Source organism: Crocodylus siamensis, chromosome 1 (genome assembly GCF_052110815.1).
Source record: "Crocodylus siamensis isolate JL-2025a chromosome 1, ASM5211081v1, whole genome shotgun sequence".
In the NCBI taxonomy this organism is placed as follows: domain Eukaryota; kingdom Metazoa; phylum Chordata; order Crocodylia; family Crocodylidae; genus Crocodylus; species Crocodylus siamensis.
In genome coordinates, this window is record NC_143395.1 from 213,803,178 (window position 1) to 213,829,983 (window position 26,806).

Here is a 26,806-nt window from a genome sequence, read left to right on the forward strand (position 1 = left end):
TTCACTTAGTTTACACCCTTCATGATTTTATAGATCTCTATCATATCCCCCCTCAGCCACCTCCTTTCCAAACTGAAGAGTCCTAGCCTTTTTAATCTTTATTGTATGGCAAATGCTTCATGCCTCTGATCATTTTGGTTGCCCTTCTCTGAATCTTTTCTAGTTATACTACCAGGACCTCCTTTTTGAGGGGTGGAGACTAAAACTGCACTCAGTATTCAACATGTGGGCACACCGTGGATTTATATGATGGCATGATGATGTTGTCTGTTTTGTTTTCAATTTCCTTCTTAATGATGACTAACAACAGGTGCAAGTCACTTGTATTGGAATGAGCCCTGTCACTAGGCCATACTAAAGGATGCAGGAGCCAGCTATTGGTGTGTTTCTCAGAGGTTGAAGGCAATCCTGCTGTTTCCCTTGTGTCCCACAATCTACCCCAGGCATCATGTACTAATCATGTATGGATACATATCCTGTTGGTGGTTGATTGCTGTATTAATTAATACTGACCTGGTTAGTTCATTGGTCCATCAAATATGGTAGCTGCAGCCAACACCTGCTAAGTTGCATGTGGGATTTCCCTCCCCATCCCTACAGGAACCAGCTTCTGAACTGCATATTATAAGGTCTGGTATTTTTTTTTTAATTTTTTTTAAGGCTCAGACTAGTATGAATTCAGGAATAAGGGCCCTATTGTGGCACTTGGTTCTAGCCCACCTTATTTACAGAGCATTGTAATTATGAAGTACATTTCTTTAGAGAAAAGATACAGCAGGAGATTCCATTCTGCTGAGAGAGCAGTCTATGGAGGCTTTATCATAGCATGGTTGGAGGAGGAGGTGCAGGGGGGCTTAACAGATGGGAAGTGGGAGCATGAGAAGAAGTAAAACACAAGCAATACAAGATAACGGATGTAGACCGTTTGGATGACAGCAGAAGTAGATAGAATAGTCATGAAGGCCCTTGAGAGAGAGGTACATGAGTGTCTTGCAAAACTAAACAGAGGCCAGAGTTTTATTGGGACTGGCTGGTACTCCCATGTAACTCCTTTCTCACTATAATCCTTTGAGCTCCATGTCATACATCTTGCATGCAAGGGAAGAGGGAACAATCTGAACATGGGACTGATCGTTTCAGAGCAGCTTTTTGGATAAATCAAAGAAGGGGGAGAGAAGATGCAGGAAAACCAGAAGAGGGGTTACAGTTACTAAATAAATGAACTAAACCAAGAATTGGGAGAACCCTAATCCAAATGGTTAAGTCTAATTATGTTTCTGTAGTCTTCACTAGACTTTCCTCCAGGATAATGGCAAAATAATTTGAAGCATTTAACTTCATGCTAGCTTTCTTGTGACACTTTTCAGCATAAGATGTGATTTACCCCCTTCAATTTCAGTGGATACATTTGTCCATGGCTGTCTGTAGCATTTTTAGGTGATGCTAATGAACTGCCCTGGTCCACTTAAATGTGAGCGATTTCATACCTACTTACCTTCTTGTTTGTTATCTCAGGGTGCTCAGAGGCATGGTTAGTCATGATTAAAACTGTGTCCCTTGGTGTGAGTTGCTGGGCTGTTTTAGGGAAGGAAATGTGTGCCCAGAAACTACCATTTCCTTCCTATTCTTCCCTTTCTCCAGTGAGGGAACAGTTTGCTGCTGAAGTGCCAGCAGCAAATTACTACTTGCAGTCTTGCTGTGGTCGCTCATCTCTGCTGGCCATTGCCTGAGGGCATAGAGTCAACCCTCTGTCCTGAGAGGACAGTAAGTATATAGTGTCCCTTGGTCCTGCACTCCTGGAACATGTCAGGCCACCCCTCTCCAACCTTCTTCCATGTGTGTGTGGGCCACATTATGATGGTAAACACCTAGATGAAGAGTAGTATGCATGTAAAAGCACTATTCAAATGCCTCTATATAGATTTTCCTCTGGGAAGAACAGTGACCTTTCTCTGGCATACTCGTAGAATCATACAAAAAAGAAAAACACCCAAACTTATGTCTGTGATTTATTTAGAAGGTATAGCTTTACAAGTGACACTTAAATGTGAAACTAAACAACCAATCTCATTCTTTTCTATATTTTTATGGTAGCTTGTTAACAGAGAGAGAATCCTGCTTGCTTGAATCTGTACAGAACTTAATAGGAAACATTTAAATGCAACTTCCAGCCCTGATCAGAAGGAGACTGCATGTAGGTAAATCAACTCAGTTATCTCCACTGCCAAGTTCAGCCCTAATGAAAGCCTTCCTGTTTGCTTCAGATAAGCTGTACAGGACTATTAGTGAGGCTGTGTTGAATGGGAGAGAGATGGGTACAAAACATATTGGCAGGAGGGAAGCAGAAATATTCTGTGCAGCAATACGGATATAAATTTCACCCAGGTATAGGAAAGGCTTTGAATGGGCTCGTAAGAAAAATGTGTGTAAATTGGCCAGAAGTAAGCAAGAAAGCACCCTTGAAATGGTTCTGTAGAAGTGTTAAGATACTATTGTACAGTTGGATGTCTCAGCCATTAATTTTCAGTGGAAGCTCTTGCACATCTTCACCAGCTGGAAGGCAGCTTTGGTTTGTTAACAGATTCATGTTTTGTGCATGGGTCTTACCCCCTGCAATAGCTGTGGTTGGGTGTTCATACTAGTCTCCATCATATCACCGGTTTACCTCCAAATCCATAACCACATTCTGTTTTCCTCACAAAAGATACCAGAGTGCTGAATGAAAGAACTGGCTGAGCAGAAGGTTCACTGTCTGCCACGTGGCTCTTAGCAAATGAGTTGGACAGGGAGAACAGCCTGACTGAGACTCTGCCAAGCTGTTATTGAGAGCCCAGATTTACAAATGTTTCAACTTAAGAGCTGTTGAAAAATGTTTGGTTCCTCATTCAGGGTTGAGGAAATAGTTCTACAAAACCAACTTTGAAGACAGATGTTTTCATCTTCCCTTTGTTTAAAAAGTATTGGTTAAAACAGCACCGTGAATCCAAGCACAACAGCCTAGTACCAAAAGGAGAACCTCAGTGAAAATGATCAGTTTAGACCAAAACCCAAATCCCAGGAGCAGTGCAACTATCTATAAAATTAACAATTATGAAAGCATAGCTTTTAGTTGATTAAGGCTGTGTGATGAATGGGTGAACATGGCTCAGTGTCTGCTTTTTCTGAGGGTGGTGCCCCAGTTAAGCTTGCTTGTAAGACTCAAACTACAGAACTTAAAATGCTTCGGGATTTTTTGTTTTGGGAAAGGTTGAATGGTTGTGTAGGATTTTCTTGGCTAAGTAAAGCATAGATTCTTTCAGCCCTAGTTCCTCAACAAAGTTTTCTGGTGGGGGCTATCAGAAGGAATCCTTGCAAAATTCAGCCCCATTTTGGATTCCAAATGATCACCCTCAGGATGCCAAGTTGTTCAGAAATGGGGACTTTTTGGCTGGGGTCCTTAACAAGATGGGAGCTTAACACCAAAATTTAGACCAAGAGTAAGTCACCTTACTGGCATAAAACAAATTTTACTTGAAATCCCTGGGCAAATATAAAGATCTTGCTCATTTGCTTCAAGTAGATTCTTTCTTTTGATATATTTATTCCCTTCTCTCTCACTGAACATTGATGTTATTGATCAGACCTTTAAAACAAGCCATAATCTAGTGTCATTCACTAGGCACTTCTGTAAACAGTCATTTAAAAATACAAAGACACAGAAAGGTTTTTAAGCTAATACCTAAAAACGCCACCTCCTTCTCTGTTTGTCTAAAGGAATTCCTTGCTAGAGGAACAGCTGACATTCCTTACTTCTGGTTCTGCCTTTGGCCAAGGCAGGTAAGCAGCTGACCATGGATACACTGAAGCAATCAACACTTATTTTCTTAAGCTGAACCACAGGACCTCATAGGCTTTCTTCTAGATACCTTTTAATTCAGCTAATTGCATTTATCATTCTCTCCTGTCTTTCTTCCACATCCCCTTCCCTCTCCCTGCTCCCGCCACTTCAGATACTGTACTGCTGTATGTACAGGCACTTGGAAGGTGGACTGACGCAGCTGTCAGTCTTCACAAGATGGATCCTTCAAGGGACCTTCTTCCCAGTAAGACCCAGTCACTTTTCCCTACCTAGAAAGCTGAGTCCTCAAACTGCACCTTAGGCTGATTTGCCCTCCTAGCACTAGAGAAGCCAAATCTAAATCCTGGCTGGGCACCATGTGCTGCATGGCAGTGTTAATCTCTTCCTGTGCTCACTAGCCTGGCCTAGAATAACATACAGGACTGTGGCAGGCCAGTAGGGGGCGCTCCTGCGTTGAGCCGCCCACCTCCCTGTGCCCGACCACCTGCCAGGCTCCGAATGCCTCCCTAGGGACGCCTTATGTCCGGCCCGACCCCTTCCTGGAGCACGTACGCTAGCCTAGGGGTAACATCGCCGTCACCACCCCGAGAAGAGACTGCCTCGGCCCTGTGTCCTCGGGGAAACACAGGCCTAAGAGTCCGACGGGTACTCGACCCAGTACAGGCACTTGGGGCACTTCCCCAAGTCAGGGGGCAAAAAGTAAAGTCCCCCTTAGTCCGCAGACCTAAGGGGTCTCTTAGGCATAATTTAGACCCACCCCTCAATAAGTCTCCCACACCAGTCACAAAGGAAGACTTTATTGGTTACAGGGGTAGGGTGAAAATAGGGTACAAGATTGAGCAATATCCTAGAAATCCTAAAGAGCAAACAGTCTGGCTATGGTAGCCTTTTGATCACGCATCTGAGTTACTGCCAGCTAGATATCTATCAGATCTTGAGTAGCTTACTTATACACTTCATCCAGAGGCTGGTGAGGTCCTTTCTAGCATCCGGCTGTTCCTGGTTCATGAGTTTTTGGGGGAGAGGGCCCTTTCAGATGTTTATGCTCCTCTGAGTCCCCCCCTCATGGCTCCAGCCTCAGCTCATGGCCGAAGAGACAGCCTCCTCGCCCGTCCTAACTTATATAGCCCCTGTGACCTCATACACCTGGTCCAGTGGAGGCCAACCAATTTGAAATACATCACCTGTTACCGGGCAGATTCCAGCCCACCAGGTAGATGCCCCTCAGCCAGGTACCAGTCACGTAGGCAGAGGGAGCAGGTTTCTCCCCTCCCTCAGGAATGCAGCCAGCTCCAGTTACCCTAAGAAACAGGGTAAGGGTGTGGTCTCCTGCTGAGCCCACCCTACTCAAATGGTCACAGCACAGAGATTTTATCACATTGTCACAGAGCAGAGATTTGGGGGAAAAACCAAGGTGGCTTTCTGCCACAAGGACATGGTCTTTTGCGATTGATTTTCTAAGGGAAGCACTTGGTTTTCAGCAAAGCCCTTCACTTACCTAGTTCTCTTCTCATCAGGACTGGCGCGAAGAGGCTCGGTGACTAATTTAGCATCACACAGTAGGTTGTGCTTTGGCTGCCTGCTCCTCCATTTTTCTACTCTATTGGGGTGACCACAGATCTCAGTAAGAAAATGCTACTGAGTATGTTCATATGAATGATAGGTGCTGGCTGAATAGCAATTCAAAAGATTCACAAACATTTAGGCAAAAATATTGTCTTAACTTTGTTGAGAGCAAGAGGAACTCGTAATATAGCTGGACAATTCCTCACACTATTTTGGTTAGCTTTAGAGTTGATCATAAGAGAAGAAATTTTCAGAAAAAAATGTCCTTACAAAGAGCTGGTTGAAAAGCAAATGTAAACATTAAGGAAAACAAGTACAAGCCTTTTCCTGCTGAAAGTCAAATTTTTTTTTAGTCATCTGTAATCCAACCCTACAAATTACAGCTTTAATTTAAGCACAGCTCTGACAAGCATGGATGCAACTGTCATGTGCAAAGGACACAACAGAACAACATCACTATTTAAAGGATAATCTGGCATGGTTTGTGGGTTAAGAGAACTTTCCACTGTATTATAACAAATACTCTAACAGCCCTTACGTTTCCATTTTGGAAGGTGATGAATGGAAGTTGCTAAGTGCAAAGCTGGTTTATCATAAGAGATGCAGTCCTTTTATGCAGTCAGATATTCTAAACGGATTTAAAGAAAATTCTTATAAAAGAATTTTCCCTATGCTTCTTTCCTAAAATCTTGTTATGTGGGAAATTCTTGTGGTGCAATCCTCTGCAGGTCTTCATCAGCATGATACAAAATTCTTATTTTCCAATAAATATACTCTGTTTTTCTCTTTGAAAAATAATATATATAATATATATATATATATATATATAAAAGCATTACAATGTCTATCACACAGTTTGTGTCCTGCCTACATTAGAATGTCCATGGCCAAAGGGGGAGAACGAGAAAGATTTGTTGTGTTTAATATAAGCAAACATCAATTGCTGATGCCCTGTGGTTACAAGGGGTTAAAAACATAAAAGTGTCTGAATTGCTTAAAGCATGGATACTATGGGTTTGAAATATTTCACTGTAAAGGCTGGTGCATTTTCAAGAATTCAGTCCTTCAATTGACTGTTGAAAGAGAGAGACATGGACATTTAGGCAGCTTGGGAAGAATTTCCATGTCTGGGCGCACATAGTTGGATATATTAGGAGGAGGGCTGGGGTCAGTCAAAGGTTAAGTTTTCTTCAGTATGGATATCCATGGTGGTAACTTTCATGGTGACGGTAGTCATCTTGGTAACCTTCCTGGTAACCCTGGTGATAGCTATGGTAACCATACCCACCATATTCATCCTCTGGACATCGCATGCCGAGTGACTGCTGAATGGTCATTTCCTGTCTCCGGAGCTGCATGGAATCAATCAGATCATACACGATGGCCATGGACCACATTGGGGAAGGGTACCAGGATTTAACATTTCCATCTTTCCCAACCAGAAGCATGGAGAAATACTCGGGGCTGATTTGGAAATAATTGCGGATGTCTTTCACGAGGTTGGCAGGGAGATCTTCTCGTTCAACACTGGAGCTCCCTAGAAAAGGAACAGAAGCAGGAACAAAGTTGGTAGTAATATAACTCCTGGCCAATCATACGTTTCTGCCCATATGGAGAAAGAGTCCTTTCTGGCCTATAGAGGAATTCATTAATGCCTCAATGCAAGATGCTATATTACACCTACTTTAGTCTGTCCACTAAATGGTGATGATTAACAAAGTACGTCCTCTTCCTTTTCCTTCCCATTTTACTGCTAAACTGCACAAGATCCTGAATATTTTAAAGAAGTGTGAACCATCATCCTCAGAGAGAGAGCTTGGGGCCTTCAAGCAAAGGTCAACTCTCATTTGAGTGAAAAAATAATTTTTGTTTCAGCTGGGTGTTATCAATGCTGCTGGCTGCAGCCACTAGAGGGTGGTGCAGATTCATAGAATCACAAGGCTAGAAGGCGACCTCAAGGGTCATCATCATGCAACTACACAAGGCCTTGTTCAGAAACCATCCCAAAAAATGCCTATGCAGCATCTCTTTGAAATGTACCATGAAAGAGACTGCAATTTCTCTAGACAGCTTGTCCTCATGGTCTTACAGTAAGACAATTTTTTCTAAAACATAATCCAAACCTGTTTTGTTGTAATTTAAGCCCATTACTTTATCCCCACTGTCACTGGCAGAAGAAGAACAGTTTTCTGCCTTTTTTGTGACAGTTTTTCAGACATTTGAAAACTATTATCATTACCCACTCTTAATCTCCCTTTCTCCAGACTAACCTCTCTCTCAATACACATGCAGATGTGCATGTGCCCAACCTTCCACGCAGTTTGCATTGCTTGCAAACACAAGAACGTCACGTATGACTCTTTAAGGGAATAAAGAATGAAAAGAGTCCTCCCTGTGCTCATCTCTACCTTCATAGATATAAAGCTCCCTGCCTTCAAGGTGTCCTCTAGGAGTGAGATTTCTTGTATAAAGCTCACCTGAAACAGGCTTATGGCACTAAGAGAAACCTAGTGCTGAATATGGAAGGAGCCTTGAAGGAAGCCAAAGAGAGGCCTGTATAAAAGAGGTAGCTGAGTCTGTGCTTTGTTAGTCCTGCTGCTCCTGAATGTTGTAAAAGATAATGGAATAGGCTTTTGCCAGCGGGTAAGCAGAAGAATGCCTCTGACCTACTACACTTTTACTTCAGTGGGAATTGAGAACACCCCACACTTAGCAAGATCTGACCCATCCTTTTTATGAGCATCTCTTAAATAGAAACTTTATGAAACCTAGATAAAATAAGCTGTACTTGTAGTCATCTCATTTCACGTTCGTTAATAGTACAAAATGCTGTGTAATTGTCCTTTGTGAATAGTAATTAAAGAACTGGAAATAATGTCTCACCATTGATGGGATATAGTTCTAGGACACCACTGATATCCTCTCCAAGTCCTAACAGCTTGAGAACAGTGATATGTCGCAGACCTGTGGAGGAACATGAGAGATTGTGGGTGGTACCATATGTCTTTATTCAGTTGTAGACCATTTTGTGACTTACAGTTGTACTTTGCTCATCATTTTCCTAAAAAAGGAAGGACCTGCACTGCCTCTGGACATAAGTTACATTATTGTGTGAGAGGCAGGCAGCAATTAAGAAGCAGTCGGGTCTCAGAACTGATTCAGTAGTTTGAGAAACAGCATGGTGGTTTTCTAAGGATGGTTTGAGTACAGCACTGGATGTAAAGCAAATATATCGTACTCTGTATCAGACCAGTGGTCTCTCTAATCCCAGCCCTTGCCAGGCCAGATCAAGCTACCAGTCCATTAAGGCTGATATGATTTCTCCTATCAAACTGGATCCTATCATATAGCTACCTAGAGAAGTATCCTGTGGGATTAATCTGTTGGTTCATCTTAGTGTGTCACTTTCACAACCACTACCATCTAATACTTCCAAGAAGGGAGAATCATCTTTATTACTAATGACGTTACTCCTGGCCAGTCGCACCCTACTGTCTATGTGGATGAAGATTCCTTTCTGACCCATGCAGAAATTTGTTAATGCCTTGATGCCTGGTATTATTGTACATCTACTTTAGCTTGCAACACATATTGTTGCTCGGGAGATGCAAAGAATAGTGAAAACTTAATTTTAAACCAACTCCAAGAAATGAGACACTGAAGAGAGAGACAGAAACCCACCAAAAGCATGCAAAGAAGCACGATGCTTTACTCCGCTCATGCATATAGTGCTTAGGCACAACTTAAGCTGCACCTTTTAAGTGGGATATTACTAGGTTAATACTGGGACCCATTTAGTTCTTTTTGGGCAGGTTACTGGGATGTAGTCTTTGAGAAAAGATCTTAGTGGCACATAAAGGCACAGGCAGTGAGATGGGAGTCTGTATGCTGTAGAGGACCCTGGAAGTCACTGGTTTACAGATTCAGAAGCAAAAAACACTTGGAGATATACTGCTTGCTGAAAGAGATCCATTCAAGTCATGGGGGGAAAAAGGAGTGTCAAGCCTTGTTAACTTGCTGGAATTCCTTATAGATGTTGCCAACTATGGGGAGAGAATTCAGTGAATATTGGCTGTATTTCATTCTTATGGAAGTATTTTTAAAACTTCCACGTTGCACATTAGTTTGGCTCCCTGAGAATAAGAAGGCACTGTAGACGTGAATTAATGTAATGGTGTTATTAAGAAAGTGACATTGCACAAATCCCAGTTTATTCAAACATCACTTATATGTCCAAAACACTGGGCATTTCCTCAGTCATAGAAATTACAGTTCACCCACAAGGCAAATTTAGAACTTGCCTCCACAGCCCAGTCCAGACCTCAGAGTTTGGATCTTGGGGCCTAAGAAGAGACCATACTCCTGAAACCTGAGCAGAGGATATGGGCTTTGGATGCAAACTGATAGGGATGGGGCAGGGGAAAAAGGCAGAGCTGGGGGATCTGCCACTGAGTGGACCCAGTCTATGGATTCTTTTCCAGTAAGGGCTATAGAGAGCCCCAAGAAAGTGCTGTTTGAGCTTTAGTGCTGCCATAGCCCCTCATGAAAATGCTTTGCTGGTTGGGGTAGGGGTAAGGAGAGAATAGGATAACTCTTAGGACGGTGCCCATCCTAATGTTGAACAAGGTGGCTTGACTGGCATCTATGGGCAGGTTGTACTTTTGTTGGTCATTTGTTGAGAACAACTGGATGAATAAGTCCACCCTGTTGTTTCATAAAACTTTGGAAATGCTTGTCAGCTAAGAGAGTCTAACCCCTTTCAAGCTTACATGAGGGATTTCAGGGGAGGCACTGGTGTGACAGGATTAGGTGGCAGAGTTTACTTTTGCGCATGCCAGAGGGCTACTGCATGCTGTCCCTACTGGGGGTGGATACAGTAAACTTTTCAGCTGGACAGACCCCCAAAGACTGTCTAGATTTAGACTTGAGCCAAGGAACGTATTGCCAGATAGCACTCAGGAAGGATGTGGTTTTGGGAAGCAAGCATGTCCTGTCTCCTGACTTACCAAAATTACAGGCTTGCCCACTGAGGGCAGAAACCTGTTGGGAGAAGGCCCAGTCCTCATCGCTGGCTGCTGAGATCACCAGCAGGCGCCGTCTCCATCGCAACCTGGGAAGACAAGGAAACATGTTACAGCAGTACCATTTCAAGCTGGCTCATGGGCGCTCCTGTTACTGGGCTGAGACTGCATTTCAGAAGAGAGCTGGTGGGAATTTTCTGACTTAGATGGGTTATTTTCCTTGGAAAATGTTGAGAGTGAATCTGATTGTGCTAAAGGGCTGGTTTTGATGACTCCCCCACTTGATTTCTTTCTTCTTCTTTTTTTCAAAATGGGCAGCGTCCAGTTCAGCCGGTTTGTTTAAAAACAAGTTTAATTTTTTTTATTTGAAATGTGCTTTTATTCATTTCAAAATTTTAGTTAATAAAAAATATGAAAAAAATAAAAAGGGCCTTAAATCAGAACATACTGAACACTTATGAACCCTCACAAAAGCTTGGCTTGGGATGTGGATTTGACAAGTGTGCATAAGGGGAAGGCTTGGGTGTTGTCTAAGCTGACTTGCCCATCCTATGTCTCTTGTGCACCTGCTGCTGCCTTCTCACCTTGCTTGCTGTAACACAGTTCTGATCCTTCCAGCTCTCAAAGCTGAACTGCAGAATGACAATGAAAGTCAAGCTAAGCCTGTTTTCCTACGGCTCTATTCTGTCTTAAGACGGCATGAGAGGACACTCAGCACTTAAATATAATTTAAAAATGTCCCCCTACACGAGGTACTTGGGAACTTTCAAATCTGAATCCCAAGCCAAGCCTTTGTAAAGGTTCATAAGTGTACAGCCAGTGTTGCCCTTCCTTGTTTTTCCTCTAATTGAAGATGTGCCCTGAGCTGCAATGTTCATATCCAGACCTTACCTGTCTCAGTGTTCAGGGCATGTTTGGATCTGGGTGTGTATTCCAGTGCCTAGTGTGGCAGCCTCAGAGATCTGGGTTCAAGTCTATGGGTTTCCTGTGAGATCTCCAACAAGTAATTTGGTCTCCCTGTACTTCAGTTGTGTATCTGCACAATGGGAATAATTGCTCAATCCATTAAAGAGTGTGAGATGCTCAGATAGTAGCGTAGGGGGCCATTTAAATACCCAAGAGGGAGAAAAATATAGAGTATTCATTAAATATAACCTAGCAGCCACTAGTGAAGCAATGTTACATGACTAGTCACCTCTGAAAACCAGCAAGTGTTCCATAGTCCATGGCCTGGGAGTCTCTGCTTTGGAGGAAAACAGGAAAGATACAATGTTTGGCACCCAGGTTTCATTTTGAACTCCCAATGTTTTGTGCCATGTCCAAAGTTTTGTTCCACTTCATTTCAAATTCTCACACTTATCTTCTTTCTAGATGCATCTTGTGCTGATCTTAAGCTTGCAACCCCAAAAGTCTTGGAGAAACATCTGCATTTTGGATTCTTGGCCAAATCTGACCCTCCAGATCTTAAGGACATCTCTTGTTGATTAACAATGTTGAGAACTGCATTTATAAGGGTTTATTACCATGCAAGCAAACCCAGATTCAAATTATAAGATAAAGCTTGGATTTTGGTTTAACACAGGATGTCTTTTCTTATAGAGCCTTTGACCTTGAGGAACAATCTACATTGCTTTATCCAAGAAGCATGGCAGGAGTGGGAAATATTTGTAACTGGGTCAAAAAACCTAAAGGTAAGGTTATTTAATACTCTCAAAACTATGTACTTTTCTCTCAGAAAAGTACCTCTTCATCAGTATGAAACTAATTAGCTTTAAAGGCATTCACAGAGCTACAGGGATCTTTTTTAACAGGAAATGGTCTTTTAAATGGCTGCAGATGTTGCTCTAATGCAAAATAAACTGCCTTTTTGCAGCACCAACTCAGTGCACATAGAGAACACTACTATATTCAGCCTAACTGCCCCTTGGTGAAGTGGGTCACTAGTCTTAAGCCTTTGCCCTCTTAAGGAAAGGGAAATGCAAGCATGAGGAGGTAAAGTGACTTGCCCAAGGCCCTGGAGGAAATCAGTAGAAAAGCCAAAAGAGACCCCTGAGTTCCTGGTACCTAACCACATGACCTGGTACCTGAACAAAGCTGAATTTATTCTAAGTATAAATGGCTGCAGTGCAGTGCAAAGCTTCCTGAATCCAGTCTCACCTCATAGGAGTAAATTTGAGATAGAATAGTTTGTCAGTATTTGGAAGAAGGGGGCAGTGTGAGGTCTCAAGAATGAAGCGAAGGTGCATGGAAATATTATGCTATGCACACTTTAAAAAACATCTAAAAATCCCCTTCTGTGAAATTTTCGCAGCAAAAAGACCAGCTATGTTATAAGGATGGACATTTTGGAACGGCTTCTGTCTTTGGTGCTTACCATCTGGCTTTACCGACCAGGGCCTAAGTTGGCATGGAATGTGGCCCGTCTACTCCTATACCATGCTCCAATCTTTTTTTTAAAGATAATACTGTACCTGGATAAGAAGTTTTCCAGGGATTGTTTCTTATCTTCTTTGCAGACAATCCCCTCCTTTTTCTGCTTTTCCATGTCTTTAATTCGTGATTGGAAAGTATCAATCAAATCAAACACAGACTTCATTGCTATAGGCACTTCATAGTATTGCTGTTCAGTAAAAAGGAAAGAGTAGATCAAAAGAAAAGCAAGGCCCTTTTGCATGTATTATTGCTCTCCTAGACAGACAGGTGTTAATTCCTAGAGCTATACAATGAGGCCTAAAAGAGAGAGAGAGGGAGAAAAAAAAAACTCCCTTGGATTTTGCAGAATCAGGTTGTGACAAAATGGATTATTCTTATGGATGCCAGCTTTATGTGGCCGTCCATTAGGGCCAACTCATGTGTTAAGAGACACTGCATGCAACTTGTCATCATTAAATTACCTTGCAAGGTCATCCTACTATCCTTGGACCTTGTGCAGCATCACCATGCTTGTGTGGCTTTATTGTATGGCAGCACCTGGCTGTTTCAGGACACCAGGTGCTGCATTCTCCTCCTCTGGTACTGGCAGCTCTATGTTTATGACAGGGCCTTGTGTTGATAACACACTATCACAGCATACAGCAAGACTACCTCCTGCCACCCTCCACCTTGAAAAGGTTAACTGTCCTCCCCTTCTGCTGAAATGCCCTCTTACTGTTCACCTTCTAGCTGGTGAAGCCTTCTGCCTCTCCCTCCTAGTCATGACAGATTCCTGAACCAGCCTCTCTTACATCCCTCTTGCCAGTCCTTGACATATTTCTGCTTCCCAATACCTTTCCTTTCCAGGCACACAGAGCCTCACCTTCACCTTCATGTCTGTATCTGTCAGCACCATGAAGAAGTCATTGTAGGTCATACCATACTCTTTCCTCAGCTCATTGATGAGCTGCTGGTCCACAAGGTCTTCATCCTCCACCACTTTCATAGGCTTCTCATTATCTTAAGAGAAGTAAAATGCCAATAAACATGGAATCACAAGTCTCACAGTCATTAAGTTCATTGTATAAGTCTCATGAAAGGGGTGCAAACATCTCACAATCTCTCTCTACTCAGCGAGGCAAAGATTTTCAAAAGGAACTAGTGTTTTTAGTGTCTTAGCTTTCAGATGCCCAAGCTGGGCACCCAAAATCAGAAGTCACTTTTGAAATCTTTTCAAGTCACTTTTGAAATACTTTATTTGAAGACTCTCAGAGCTCTTTGCAAATATTTTTATATGTAACATATGGGTTTAATAGTCATTTTAACAACAGCTGAAATACAGCCACTTCTGGAACACAACGTAGCAACTGATTAACAGTGCACAGTAAAACTAGATGACAGTTCTGAACAGGATCTGAAAAAAACACCATAGCCAAAGTATTTGAGTCAGTAAAATATTGTTTGGAGTTGGAATTTGGCCAAGATACCAGAGTTAACATCCCTATTTTTTGCAAAAATATTTCATAGGGTCTTTAGTGACAGCAACTTATCAGAACATTGCTTTGCCCTAAAGACATCAGTTCTTCACCCCATTGCTGTCAAGCTAGGACACTGATTTACTCGTGAGTACCACCCCCCACCCCCCAACACACACTTTTTTCCCTTCCAGGACTCAAGCCACTGAGTGGGAAAAGTTCGCATTTAAGGAAGCGTTACAGACAATATCTTTGTTCACTGAAGGCATACAAAAAAAGCTTTGGGGAAAAAAAACAAACAACATTTTAATTTTGAAAATAAAATATGTTTGAATTAACCACAAGCAAAAAGCAAACCAAACCTCAAAAGAGAGTGTTAATGGGTCAAAAGTGATCTGAACTATGCATTGAGAACCTGGGGCTGATTTCCAATAGAAGCAGTCCAAAGCGATTGTTAAAACAATCATGACTGCATGTATAAATGATTGTTTCCCTACATTTGGGCAACAGAAATGACAAGACTAAACCTGCAGAAATGTTCACACTAAACAAACGCATCTAAAGCCACAAAAAATTTCAGTGTGTTTATATAGAATTAAAGACCGGCAACTAAAAAAAGAGGTTTGGAACAGCCAAATCTTCAGAGGTACCCAACTTCCACTGATATCCATAAGAGTTATGTGCCTAAATACCTTACTGGATTGGGGCTTATGTCATGTTCTCAATCTCTACTACCATATCAATAATACAGTTCCATGGTACTGCAGCGAAGATCTAAAATACTCTACTAGGGCACCATGTTGGTACTTGCATAGTTTGGGGTTTGCTTCTATAAAGAGAAGTGAAATCACACATGAAACAACAGTTAGATAAATGCATAAGGCTCAACTCTTCCCTTTCAAGTAGCTAATAATAAATCATAACGCAATAAAGAGAAAAGGTGTTTGGAACATCAAAATGCAAAATTAAAAGGTATATGCAGCAGACAGTATAGTATCTCTTGTTGCAATGCTCTTGGAATACAAGTGGAAACAGGAATAGCAAGACATGTTAAATCTCCTAGCTCTGAAACTGAGTTATTAACATGTAGCAAAAATCCCTCCAAAACAAAAATATAGAAAAAGAGCGTTAAACTTTGAAAGAGTAAAATAACAACAACAAAAGCAATGAGGTTGTGTTCCTCTATAGCAGCTGTCACCTGAAGTCCTAAAAGCCCCAGTAAACACTGATTGGCTTCCACAGCATTGCTGGGATGTAGATATTGTTGTCCTGACTTATAATGGAGAACCTATTACACAGGGGAATGTGACTTGCCTAAGGTCAAAGAGGAGCAGAGCTTAAAATGGAACCTATGAGTACTACTTCCTGATTCCCTGCTCTAGTAGGCAAGAGTGAATAGGAATGAGGCAAATCGATTTGGATAAAATAAATACTGACCAGAATATCTGGTTACAATTTGATCTGAACTGCCACTCCTTTGGGTTTTGAAAAGCATGTAGTTATTCTTTAGCTTTCTTTTTCATGTATTTCATAAGTTTTAGAGGGAATATGGGTCTGGATTCAAACTGTGCAGTAGTCCCATTGACTCTGTAACAAGCTGAACTCAAGCTCTAGATCTGGACTTTCGAAATGTTCTGACATGGATCTGAACTACGCATTGTGCACCTGGGGCTGATTTCCAATAGAAGCAGTCAAAAGTGAATGTTAAAACCATCATGACTGCATGTATAAATGATTTAAGAAGGGTTAATAAATTATAACATGCTAATGGCATCTGTAAATTAATGTTAGCTGCTTGAGTTATGTAGGATTATAGGCACATCGATAGAAGCTGTAGGCAATTTTAAGCCACGGTTAAAAGGAATCAACTGAACTGCTGGATTTTTGGTATTTGATTACCCATTATTAAAGCATCTGTAAGGCATTTATTAACCTTCCATGAACTATTCATCCAGGTACCCCATGTGATCTTTAGCACCTAACATAATAAATACAGAATGGTAAATAATAAATGCAAACAACTCTCCTAAAAAAAACCCCTCATTTTTCTTTATCTGAAGGTACAGCGGGACAAGAAAAGCTGCTGAGAAATGTGGCTGCAGTCAGCTTTGCAGTAGGTTATTTAACACCAATGACATGTAAAACAAACATTAACCAGGGCCTTTTTCTGCTTGAATAATTACAAATGTCAGCACTAAGAAGACAGTCCAGAGCTTTTCTGTCAGGGAGACTGGAGAACACAATGCCCTTCTTCAGAAATTGATAATGTAAGTCAGAGAATTAAAACTGAAGGAGGCTGATGAGAGAGAGAGATGGGTTGGAAACAGCAGACAAAATGCAGCCTAACACCAACATTTTTGCAAAGTAGGAAGAGATTACTAGTCAGAGAACCCAGGCAAAAATGGGGACAGGACTGAAAAAGGCCATAAGATCAACTGGTACCTGGAAACTGCACTCCCTCCATCTGTTCTGGAGAAGTCACAGAGGGTTGGGACTTGCGGTCTCAAGGTTTCAGTAGTAGCCACGGAGCAGTTCTGCATCATCATTAGGGAAGGATGTCTTTTTTCTACCTGCATGTATATCTCAACAGTGTTCATCTTAGCTTGTCTTATTTGAAAATTATTTTTAAGTAATGTAACAGAAACCTTCAGCAGCTTGACTGAAAGGTAGGGTGATCTATTACCAGTAGGGGAAGTGTTGTTTATGGAAGTCAGCTGTGTGGGTTCTAGTCTTGGCACTGATTCTTGGCTTGCTAAGACTGGCTGCCAGATTTTGGAGTGGAGATGAGCTATGTGGCTGGTTTGGTTTTGTAACATAAAGATTTCAGAAGTGCTTACCTTTGGCCTAACTTTGCTCCCACTGGAAGTCTACTGGGAAATTCTCATTGGCTTCATTGTGAATGGAGGTAGGTCAATGCTGAGTGTTTCTGAACCCTCCTGTTTCCCACTGCTGAATGTCTGCACCCAATCAGCCGTGCTTTGGTGGAGGCAGGCCCCAGAGGAACCATTACTAGTTTGGTCAGCACTGTTCACACTGTTGCCTTAAGACACAGTTTCCATCTGATATATTTAAGAGGCAAGAGCTATGTCTCTTGGAGATTCATAGATTTTTAAGTCTTGGGAGGAACCTTTTCACCCGTCAGTCTAATTGCCTCAGCCAAAAATGTCTGCATTAAGCCCAGATTTTGTGGAGGAACTACACTATGTATTTAGTCTAGAAATGTCATAAGAATAGGGTCTTGCATGAGATTTTATGATTATTCAGCAGCTGTATTGCAGTAGTGCTGAGAATCCTATCCATGATGGGGACCTTATTGCTTGAGGTACCAGGGTTTCTGATCAGGTCATGACTATCATGAACAAAACATTTCTAGGGAGATTCTGCTGTTTCTGGTCTTGACAAGAAGCCAAAACAAAAGGGACCACACAAGGGAATAAAAAGGGGGAAGAAGCAAAAGGAAAATAGTAATTTTTTAACGTAAAAAAAAAAGTTCAGGGTTTTGTGTTTTGAGCACTAGTTCAGGTGGGTTGTTCATTTACCCAAATGGGCTTGCACGTATTCCCAGCCAAAATTAACCCTCCATCCCTGTAAGTCCTCTATGTTTCACTGCCAAGTTTATTTCTGTGGTCAGAGGATTCAGCTGTCATATGCTTGTGTGGTTTTTGAAAATTTGCAGGGAGTGAATTAAGTCTGGAACAGGATGAAGGAGTATGGTGCATGTCAAACAGAGTGCGTTTCTGTTTTATTAGCCAAACTGGAACCATATATAACCTTTTACAGACCATACATAGATGTATGGGCCTAATTACCTGTGAGATGACCTTGAGTTGCCTTAGAAAGGAACTTTCCCTAATGCAGATGTGCCTTAGAAGCACAGAAATGGACTGGCCTAGACTGAGCTCGACTGGACTGATCGCGCCCCACCCCTCGCAGATACACTGACCTGAGTCCTCTGCTGTGCCCAGTGTCAGCTGAGCCCAGCAGAGGGATGTTCTCATGAACACAGCCTCTCAAGGTATTTCAGTGTTTGCCCTGAACACCAGAGGATGTGAATGAGTCCCTGCCATTCCTCTGCTGTGCTCAGTACTGTCCGGTCCTTTTTCCATTTTTTTTTAACCTAGAGGTTTACAGGAACAGATGGACTTCCACAGGAAACTGGGTTTGATGCAGCAAAGATATAAGCAAGAGCAGTAATTTGTATACACATTCTTCAAAAACCTTAACTCAGCAAAGCACTAAAGCCTGTTTTACCTTGAAGCATAGGGGAGCTCCACTTGAAATCACTGGACTCTTTACATGCTCAGAGTTGCAGGTCATGCTGAAGTGCCCTGCTATGTTGGAAATGAAGGACCTGGTCTGAAACCTTTTGGAGTCAATGAAGAGATTCCCACTGGCTTTGGTTCCAGGCTCAAGTCTGTACACTTGGATTTTCAAAGCTGCCTAAAAGGGTTTGGATGCTGAGTTCTCATTTCTGGTTTTGGAAATCAGGCCAGGAAAGAAGGCTCCACTGGGTGGAACTGATGTAGTTGTTCAGCAGGATATGCGTGGGCTGAAGTAAACTGCCTGGAGGAATTGTGGGTGCACTGAGCTAAGTAACTTAATGGTAGGCTACAAAAGGCAGTCAGGCTCATGTGTGTGATGCTGTATAGGTAAAGAGGTGAAGTTTGAGAGAACACCATCTTGAGAGTGAAGAGGCTCCAGGTATCCAAGGAAGCATTCTCATACCATTATGAGGCTAGTCCACCCAAGAGTCTCTTGTGGTTACATCGTTAACCAATCCATATTTAAGAGCAGAGATGAGAAAACACTTATATGTGCAGCCTTCCTATTACCATGTCTGAAAATAAGTTACTCTGAGAGCATGTCAGCATAAGCTGTCTGTTAGGGCTGGGCAAGCTGATTCAGAAAAGGGAGACAACTCTTCCCAGCTGTCTAGTAAGATTTTGTGTGTGTTGGTTCTAGCTTGTGTGGTCATGTGTGTGTGTGAGGAAAGACTGTGCCACAGCACTTCCAAACAAGAAGGTGGAAAAGTAGGCAAAAATGTAAAATTCAGAGGTAGGACTGTATCCATTTGGAACTTAAAAAGGAGATCTGCATTGAGCTGAGCTTTGAATTGTTTCTTATTTAATTTGAAGCAGTTCTCCCCCCTCTCACCCCTGTGATCTCCTGTGCGTGACAGCAGCCAATTTCTTTTGGCAGTTCTTAAAGTCTACTGGGCACCTGTGGCCAATGGTCTACAAAACAAGTTGAAAGATAGCATGTAAATGCAGCTGTCTGCTCACAGGGCTGGATACATAAGACATCCATAGGACAGAACAAAATGGCCTTCCCCACTTGGGCAGACTTTCCTGGTTTCTACTGTTTCATGGGGGTTGAGAAACTACCACAAAACACTCCGTAAACTTCACCATAGCATGTTGGAAGCCCAAGCATGGGAAATACCAGCGACAGCTATGTAAATGCGAGGGGGGATAAAAGAGCTACATTACCTCCACACAGTCTCCTTGAGACTTTAACCCCTGTCAGGAGAGAGAAAGGACATCTCCTTTTCCCCTCCCATATTTATCCCATATTGAAAAAAAAAAGAATGTAAGTAAAGTATTTAAAAAAATGAACCTAGCTGGAAGTGGTCAATTTTCATGCTGCCGTTGTTCATGGTGCCAAAAATGGTGATGACTGAGATTTTCCTTGTTGCCATCTTGCAGAAACTCTCCAGGTATTCATCTCGCTGCTGCACATACATGGTATTTTCAGCTTTGGGTGTCGTGATCAGCTAGTGGAGGGCAGAGACAAAGAGCTGGTTACCTTTGGGAATGCAGCCACATGGAACTTCTGTCAGATGGGCAGTTTTTCCAAGGCTCTCCCAGTGCTTCTACAGCTGCATTCCCTTTCCACTGAGCAGCTCAGTAACTTTAATGTATTTATTTCTTTATGGCTTGATTGCAACTTGAGGCCCAGCTATAGGCAAAAGGTGAAGCCATTCTTCCCACCCCAAAGAATAGCCCCAGGAGGCATAGGACTCTGAAGCCCCTTCAAGACACAATGCATCTACTGCTGCCCTGTTGCACCGATTGGAGAGAGGTAAGTTGCTATGGCCTTTACAGGTGATGGCATGCTGTTACTTTCCAGTCCAGCTTACTGGGGTGTAAGAGTGACAGCTCTTCCCCTCTCACCCACTTTTTCTCAGTGGAGGAAGTATTGGGCACATATAATTTGCCTCTCTTCCATGTCTGTGACCCATGTAGATCTAATGCAAGGTAGCAAAGTTTCCTCCCTCTCCTCACCTGTCCGGCTGCTTTAGACTACAGCACAATCTAACCCATATGTAGCCAAAAACAACTTGAGAATTCCCACAACTTTAATTCATTTGTTGAGAAAGGAAGGGCAAGATGTAGAAAAAGAGCACAGGGGAATGATTGTGACAGTGGTAATAGTAAAGGTATCTTAGGTTTATACACCTCTGTTTGCATCATGTCATCTAAACTGCTTTACAAAGGACACAAGTTCACTAACTACTGCTATGCGTTTCCTTGTCCCCAGGGGACGATGGCAAGTAGGCAGTTGTTTGGCTATGCTTAGCTATACCATTAGCCAGTACTGGAGAAGAATACCCCTTCTAGTTAAATCAAGATAATTCTAACTAGGAATGGAGATGAATTGGAATCCCAGATCCCACCTCCCCTGGACTATGGGGGAATTGACACCTGGATCTGAATTATGGGTTTTTATAATCTTTGCAATGAAAAAATATGCTTTAACCTGTGTTAAGTGGACTCCTATATCTGAATACCTAATGTTGTAATGTTTTCTGGGTTACATTTTAATGAGGCATGTCTTATTAATAGAGTTCATCAATGTACATTATAAGTAGCATTGATAGGCCTGTAGGACCAGTTTTTCATTTATACTGAAGCTTCCTTACACTTCTACCCTAATGAAAATGAGCCTTACTGTATATAAAAATCTATATATGCTCAGAAGTTGATTTGATTAGTCATCCATAGCACAAGTCATGTTACTTTAAAGTTGCACTGAAATGGTAAAAAGGATTTGAGGAGCTGTCTGACAACTCAGAAGGGTAAGAGACTATAAACAATACTCTGCTCCCAATTTCAGGGCCAATCTGTAGCTACAGAAGCAGAATCTGGTCTGATAGGACTGTACTGGTATAAAGTGACAAATAAATTTGGCTCGCTTTGGGAAACCTTGTAGAATAAAGTAGGGAATGCTGAATGTTTCAGGGGCAAAGCAAACCTTGAATTACACTTTAAAATAACATAGCATTATCTGCAAAACAACACAGACTGGTTTCATTTTAGACAGCTAATTAAATGCTCCTTGTCTAAATCCTCTCTTTTGCTCCCTCTCTCTTTGTGTGTGTGAATGAAGTGTTATATACAAACCGCCAGCCTGTGCTTCATCATTGCAGTGAAACAAACAAAAACCCAACAAAACACCCCCAGACTCTTTGAGCCAAAACTTCTCAGCACTAATAAGCCTGAAAATAAACCGCAAATCTGAAGCAAGGTGGGGTTTCAAATTCCAAACCTAGCAGTGGATCTAGATTTCACACATGGGCCAAATATTCCAAACGGTTCGAACCTCTCATGGTTTGAACCGAAAACCTGAACACTCCATAAATTTTTGTAAGTCTGAAATTCAAATCAGAATCTGCAGTTGGGCATGTCTGCCTTAACTACTTACAAAATTTCACCCTCCCTGCCAAAAAGTACCTGAATGGACCTTCAAATGGTCTCCCAAAATTCACATGTGGAGACAGGATTAAGTTATCATTCTTGAGGGCACCTATACACTTGCCCGAAGTCTGCTCTGATGCTTTCTAATTAGAACACGTCAGAGCAGAATCCACTGAATCTACTCTAGTGTTCTAATCAGAACACTCCAGCCGCCTCCATGTGATGTGTATTCAGCATCCATGCATTTCAAAACAAGCTTTAGTTAAAGCACCCCTGCTGCCATTTGGAAGCACAGGATGCTGAATACACAAGATGCTGTGGGCACTTTAACGATAAAATAATAGAATCATGGAAAATGAGGGTTGGAAGGGACCTCAGGATGCCATCTAGTCCAACCTCCTGCTCAACTAGATCATTCCAGCCAAGGCTTCGTCAAGCCGGGCCTTAAAAAGCTCCAAGGATGGAGATCCAACCACCTCTCTAGGTAACCTGTTCCAGTGCTTCACCACCTTCCTAGTGAGAAAGTTTTTCCTAATCTCCAACCTAAACCTCCCTTGCTGCAACTTTTGTTCTGATAGGGAACTAATTTTTGGAAGGCTTCAAATGCCCCTGCATCTTCAGAAGAATTCCTAGCTGGGCTTTTGCTTTGACTAATTTTTCAGCTAGGGGTCATTCGCAACATCATTTGCAAATTCTTCAAGCATGTTATCACTCCTGGCTTCCCAAAGTCAAGGATCTGCAAATCCTCTCCCCACCCCCCATCTGACCCACGTTTCATTCTCACAGATATAGGTGCTATCATTTACAGCTCCCCCATGGACAAAATAATCTGATGGTGGCTTGGTAGCTCATACAAAGTGAATAAGCAGGGTTCCAGACTAATTCCTAGCTGGTGGCAATCTGCATCACACATGAAAATGCCAACAAGATTGGTGCCTCAGTTGGCCACTGCAAGTGAAAGTGAAGGACCAAATGGACCCTGGACACTGAACTTCCTTTCACCCAGAGAGAGGGTCCTGTCAAGGCAAGATTAAGAAGAGGCACCATGCAGCCAGAAGCTGTGCAAGCTATCCCCACTGAAGACAGACCGCCTGCCTCCAGAGCTGTCAGGAACCTTTCACCATCACTTCAAAAGGACTATTAAAAATATCAGCCACAGCTTTTCCCAGCACTGTGTTTCCTGTGAGCATGCAAATGGGTGAGGTGATAAAACACTGAGGAATGTAATACTTACAAGAAGTCGCCTCTTGCCTTCAAAAAAATCCAGGAGGTTGAGCACTGATTTCCTGGGGGGGTGAACAAAAGGCTTTGTGTTTGGCTTGAGGAACCCCTCATTGTCAGCCTTACTCCCCTTCTTGTTCTTCTTGCTGCGGTCCTTATCCTGCTTGTTCTTTTTTTCAGCTTTGTCTTTCTTGGCTGGTTTCTCACTCTTTTGAAGTTTATCAGGTCTCTCTTTCTTCTTTTTCTTCTCAGGTTTTTCTAGTAGGTCATGCTTCTTTGACTCTTTACCTTTCTTTGGTGGGATATTTCTAGCCGTGATCTCTTCTTCCAAGTGGGGAATAGGAGCCCTGCTTGGGTCATATTTATCCTCATATTCATTGCTCAGTATCTTTTCTTGGGCCTTCTTTTTAGGTGGCTTGGCTTTGGCTGGCTTGTGTTGACTTGGTGTGAGATGGGGATCCCTGTGGTTATAATCTTTCCTGTCTGTACGGTTCTCTTTGAACCTGCCTGAGCTCACTTTTGTGTAATGCTCTGAGGTAGTTGTTGGAGCCTCTGTGTAGCTGTTGTAGCTACCTGTTTTGCTTGGTCTCCGGGTGGCAACTGCATGTCTTTCTGGATGGCCTTGGTGCCGGTCTCTGTGGTTCCCATTCCACACAGGAGAGTAGAAATCATCTGTAGCTGTGGCTCGAGGGGTGGCAACTGAAGGCAGCCTTTGATAGTTTGCAGTGGTGTGCAACTTTGTGGTCCAGCTTCTCTGAGTGGTAGGAAGGGCTGTGGTTGTTGTTATAGGTCTGCTCACTGTCGTCACAACACGGGTGGCAGTTCGAGTTGTTGTGGTTGTGGGAGGGATGGTGGTGGCCCTTGTGGTGGGGGGAGGAGAGGCTACTGTGGTCATGACTGGCTTTCTTACTGTTTTTGTCCTCGTTGTCTGAACATTGCTTCTCCTGGGCTCCTCCTTCCCTGCTGACACGTGGACATGTCCACCCGTCGGTGTTGGTCTGGTGCTGGCTCCATTGTTACCCTCCTCGACAACTTGCCCCTCCACACCAGCTGCTTTGCATTTCTGGATGAAGCCCTTCTGCCTCATCTTCTCAATTCTCCTGATAGGGCTCTGGTCGATGACTTCGTACATGGCTTCTAGCCTCACAGGGTAAGGGTACCTTTCCTCTACCTGTAGGGTTTTCTTTAGCAACACCATGCCAAATTTCCCTTTCTCTAGTTTCAGAAAGCTCATGAGCTTAGGAATGAAGCTGGGATCCAGAGGCTGCTCCAGGATTTTCCCTTCTGTTGTTATCCTTCGGACTTTCCCCCCTTCCTCCCCTTCTTCATGGAACAACACGATCTGCTGAATGTGCCTCTCAGCCAATTCGCAGTAGACGTCGTTCTTCAGCAGGCTCATCATGAGCCGGTAGTAACCTTCTGAGGCATGAGGGGCAGAGATGATCCAGACTCGGCTCTTGCCAGCAAAGCTGGCCAGGATATTGGGAGAACTGGACCCTGAGGGGAAACGTACCATCCGTGACCGGGACACAGCAGATGTTCCCTCATCCTTGACCATGTCAGATTTGGAATATTTGGCTGCAGCAGTAGGCCTCTGCACCCGTCGCATTCTGGTCCCAATGCTCCTTGCCTGGGTGCGTGTTTCTGCTCTCATAAGATTGGGTTGTGCATTAATTGATGCTGGAGAATCCCTCTTGGCAACAGGACGCTGGAGATTCGCCACCAAAGGGCTTCTGCTCCGCTGGGATGCTTCTGACTTTCTCAGGAGGGAGAGCAATTCACTTCTAGCCCTGTATGTGGGACGCACTTTCCTAACTCTTTGGCTCACTCTGTCTGCTAGCCTCACGGTCTTCTCAGAGCCACATACTAGCCACACTGCCCACAGCACAGCTAAACTCAGAACTGGCATCCAGTTCATTGTGAAATCCACTTTGAGGGAGGAGGGGGAAAAAAGGAAAAGAAAAAATTAAACGGTAATGGCACTGTTTTATCTGGCACAAGAGAGTAGAGAGCAAAACACACACTGGCTTTGTTTCAGTTTATCTAAAATGTTAAACATAGCTTGGTGTTCATATAGACTTTATAGGTTATTTCTGGAACAGCACAGGATAGATTGTCGTAAGCAAAAATGAGATCATCTGACTATAACATGAATCCGTCTATACAAAGAAGTAAAAAAATGTACTTTACATGCCTCTCTCTCTCTGTCTCATGTGCACACACACATACACACACACATACAAACACACACACACGTATGTGGAAAGTCAAGAATTTGTTTTTACATAGAAACTTACACACTCAGAAAAGTTTCTCTTCCAGATATGTGTATCCTAGCCCTTTCTTTACAGGGAGAGCAATGCCATGTAGTTTTGCTGCACTTTTTTGATGTAGCCAAGCAGCCTCCAGGAAATTCTTGTTTCCCTATGGATCTTTTTATTTTTCTTTCACCTTCTTGACGAGTGAGAGAAAGCAAAAGGATCTTTCCTTTGCAAGCTTTGCTTCTCCATTTACCTGCAGGTCTGTATTGTCTCTGTCTCAGTCATACACACACATAGAAACTTCATTGAAGAGTGAACTCACAGCTGTTTCTAAATCTCTCCCTCTTTCGAAGTTCCACAATCCTTCTTATCACTCGGACTGGCTCCTTTGTTCCCAGAGAAAAAAAACACTGGCATTAATATATTTTCCAGGCTGAAGGAAAACCCAGGAACGTGATGCTGAGAAAAGCAGCTTTCTTTTTTTCTGTTCTCTCTGCCTCCACTTAATTAAACAAAATCTTTTCTTTCCTTTTTTCTTCTTCTTGCTTTTCTTTTGGAAATAATCCCAGAAATGTCAGGATAATCTCACGCCCACTCCAAACCACACTCACACAGCAGCAATCACTGGAAATCACAGAAACTTCACTAAGAATTTAAGAGATCAGCAGAAGACCGCCTCCTTCCCACTCCAAAACAGGGAGGGAGGAGAGACATTCTTAGGGGGCTGAAACATTACACATCATCCTCATAAATCACGCTAGAAAAGGATGACTGCAACTTTAACTCCTTCAGCCCTTCCAGCTCACAAACTCCCTTGTTCTCCCACCCCAATCCCCACCCCTTTATTTCCTCTTTTCATCCCATTAAAGGGACACTGTCAGTTTAAAAAAAATCATACACTTAAGAAACACATTTCCTTAATTATGTCAGTAATAACATCTTGGATAGTTAAATGCTTAAAGAGTTAATTTTTTTAACATAATTTGTTCCCTTCCTTCATTTTTCTTGTATGTTTCTACTTCTCTCAGTTAGGAAACTAAAAATTAAGCAATCAATTTTGTTTCAATAGTCTTTCAGGTTCTTATGTGTAACAGAGTAGTCTTTAGCTTGCAGGCACCTCAGAGGAATAGCTATTTGGTTTTTTGTTTGCTTTTTTTAATGGCTTGTGGTTATTTAAATGTATTGGTCTATTAATTAATTTTACATAAATGGGCCTAATGCAAGCCAGGAAGCATAAAGCTGCCAATGTATTCAAAGAGCCGGGCAAAGACAGTGGCTCCCTGCCCAGTATGAGATTAACACAGTTCTGTTGACA

The 26,806-nt window shown here is 42.5% G+C and overlaps 1 protein-coding gene across 2 annotated transcripts; it reads right to left on the bottom strand.

Annotated features, from left to right (window-relative positions):
* Window positions 1-2,427: 2,427 nt before the first annotated feature.
* Window positions 2,428-26,174, bottom strand: CCDC80 (coiled-coil domain containing 80). 2 transcript variants are annotated; one of them, XM_090056352.1, is made up of 8 exons: window positions 25,814-26,174; window positions 23,244-25,159; window positions 19,929-20,085; window positions 13,721-13,857; window positions 12,897-13,045; window positions 10,411-10,514; window positions 8,288-8,368; window positions 2,428-6,941 (listed from the first exon to the last, which is right to left on the bottom strand). In XM_090056352.1, exons 2-8 carry the CDS (start codon window positions 25,146-25,148, stop codon window positions 6,595-6,597), a joined length of 2,880 nt encoding a protein of 959 aa, XP_089912478.1. In that variant the 5' UTR covers window positions 25,149-25,159; window positions 25,814-26,174; the 3' UTR covers window positions 2,428-6,594. The 2 variants fall into 2 exon arrangements, with proteins under 2 accessions (XP_089912478.1, XP_089912469.1); XM_090056343.1 differs by having other exon boundaries at window positions 25,528-26,173.
* Between the last annotated feature and the right edge of the window lie 632 nt (window positions 26,175-26,806).

Coding starts and splice junctions, on each gene's coding strand:
- CCDC80 (XM_090056352.1), bottom strand. CDS start 25,148: ATGAACTGGATGCCAGTTCTGAGTTTAGCTGTGCTGTGGGCAGTGTGG. Junction 10,515..12,896: donor CTGGAAAACTTCTTATCCAG/GTACAGTATTAT, acceptor TTGTCTTCCCAG/GTTGCGATGGAGACGGCGCC. Junction 8,369..10,410: donor TGGGCAAGCCTGTAATTTTG/GTAAGTCAGGAG, acceptor GTTCCTCCACAG/GTCTGCGACATATCACTGTT.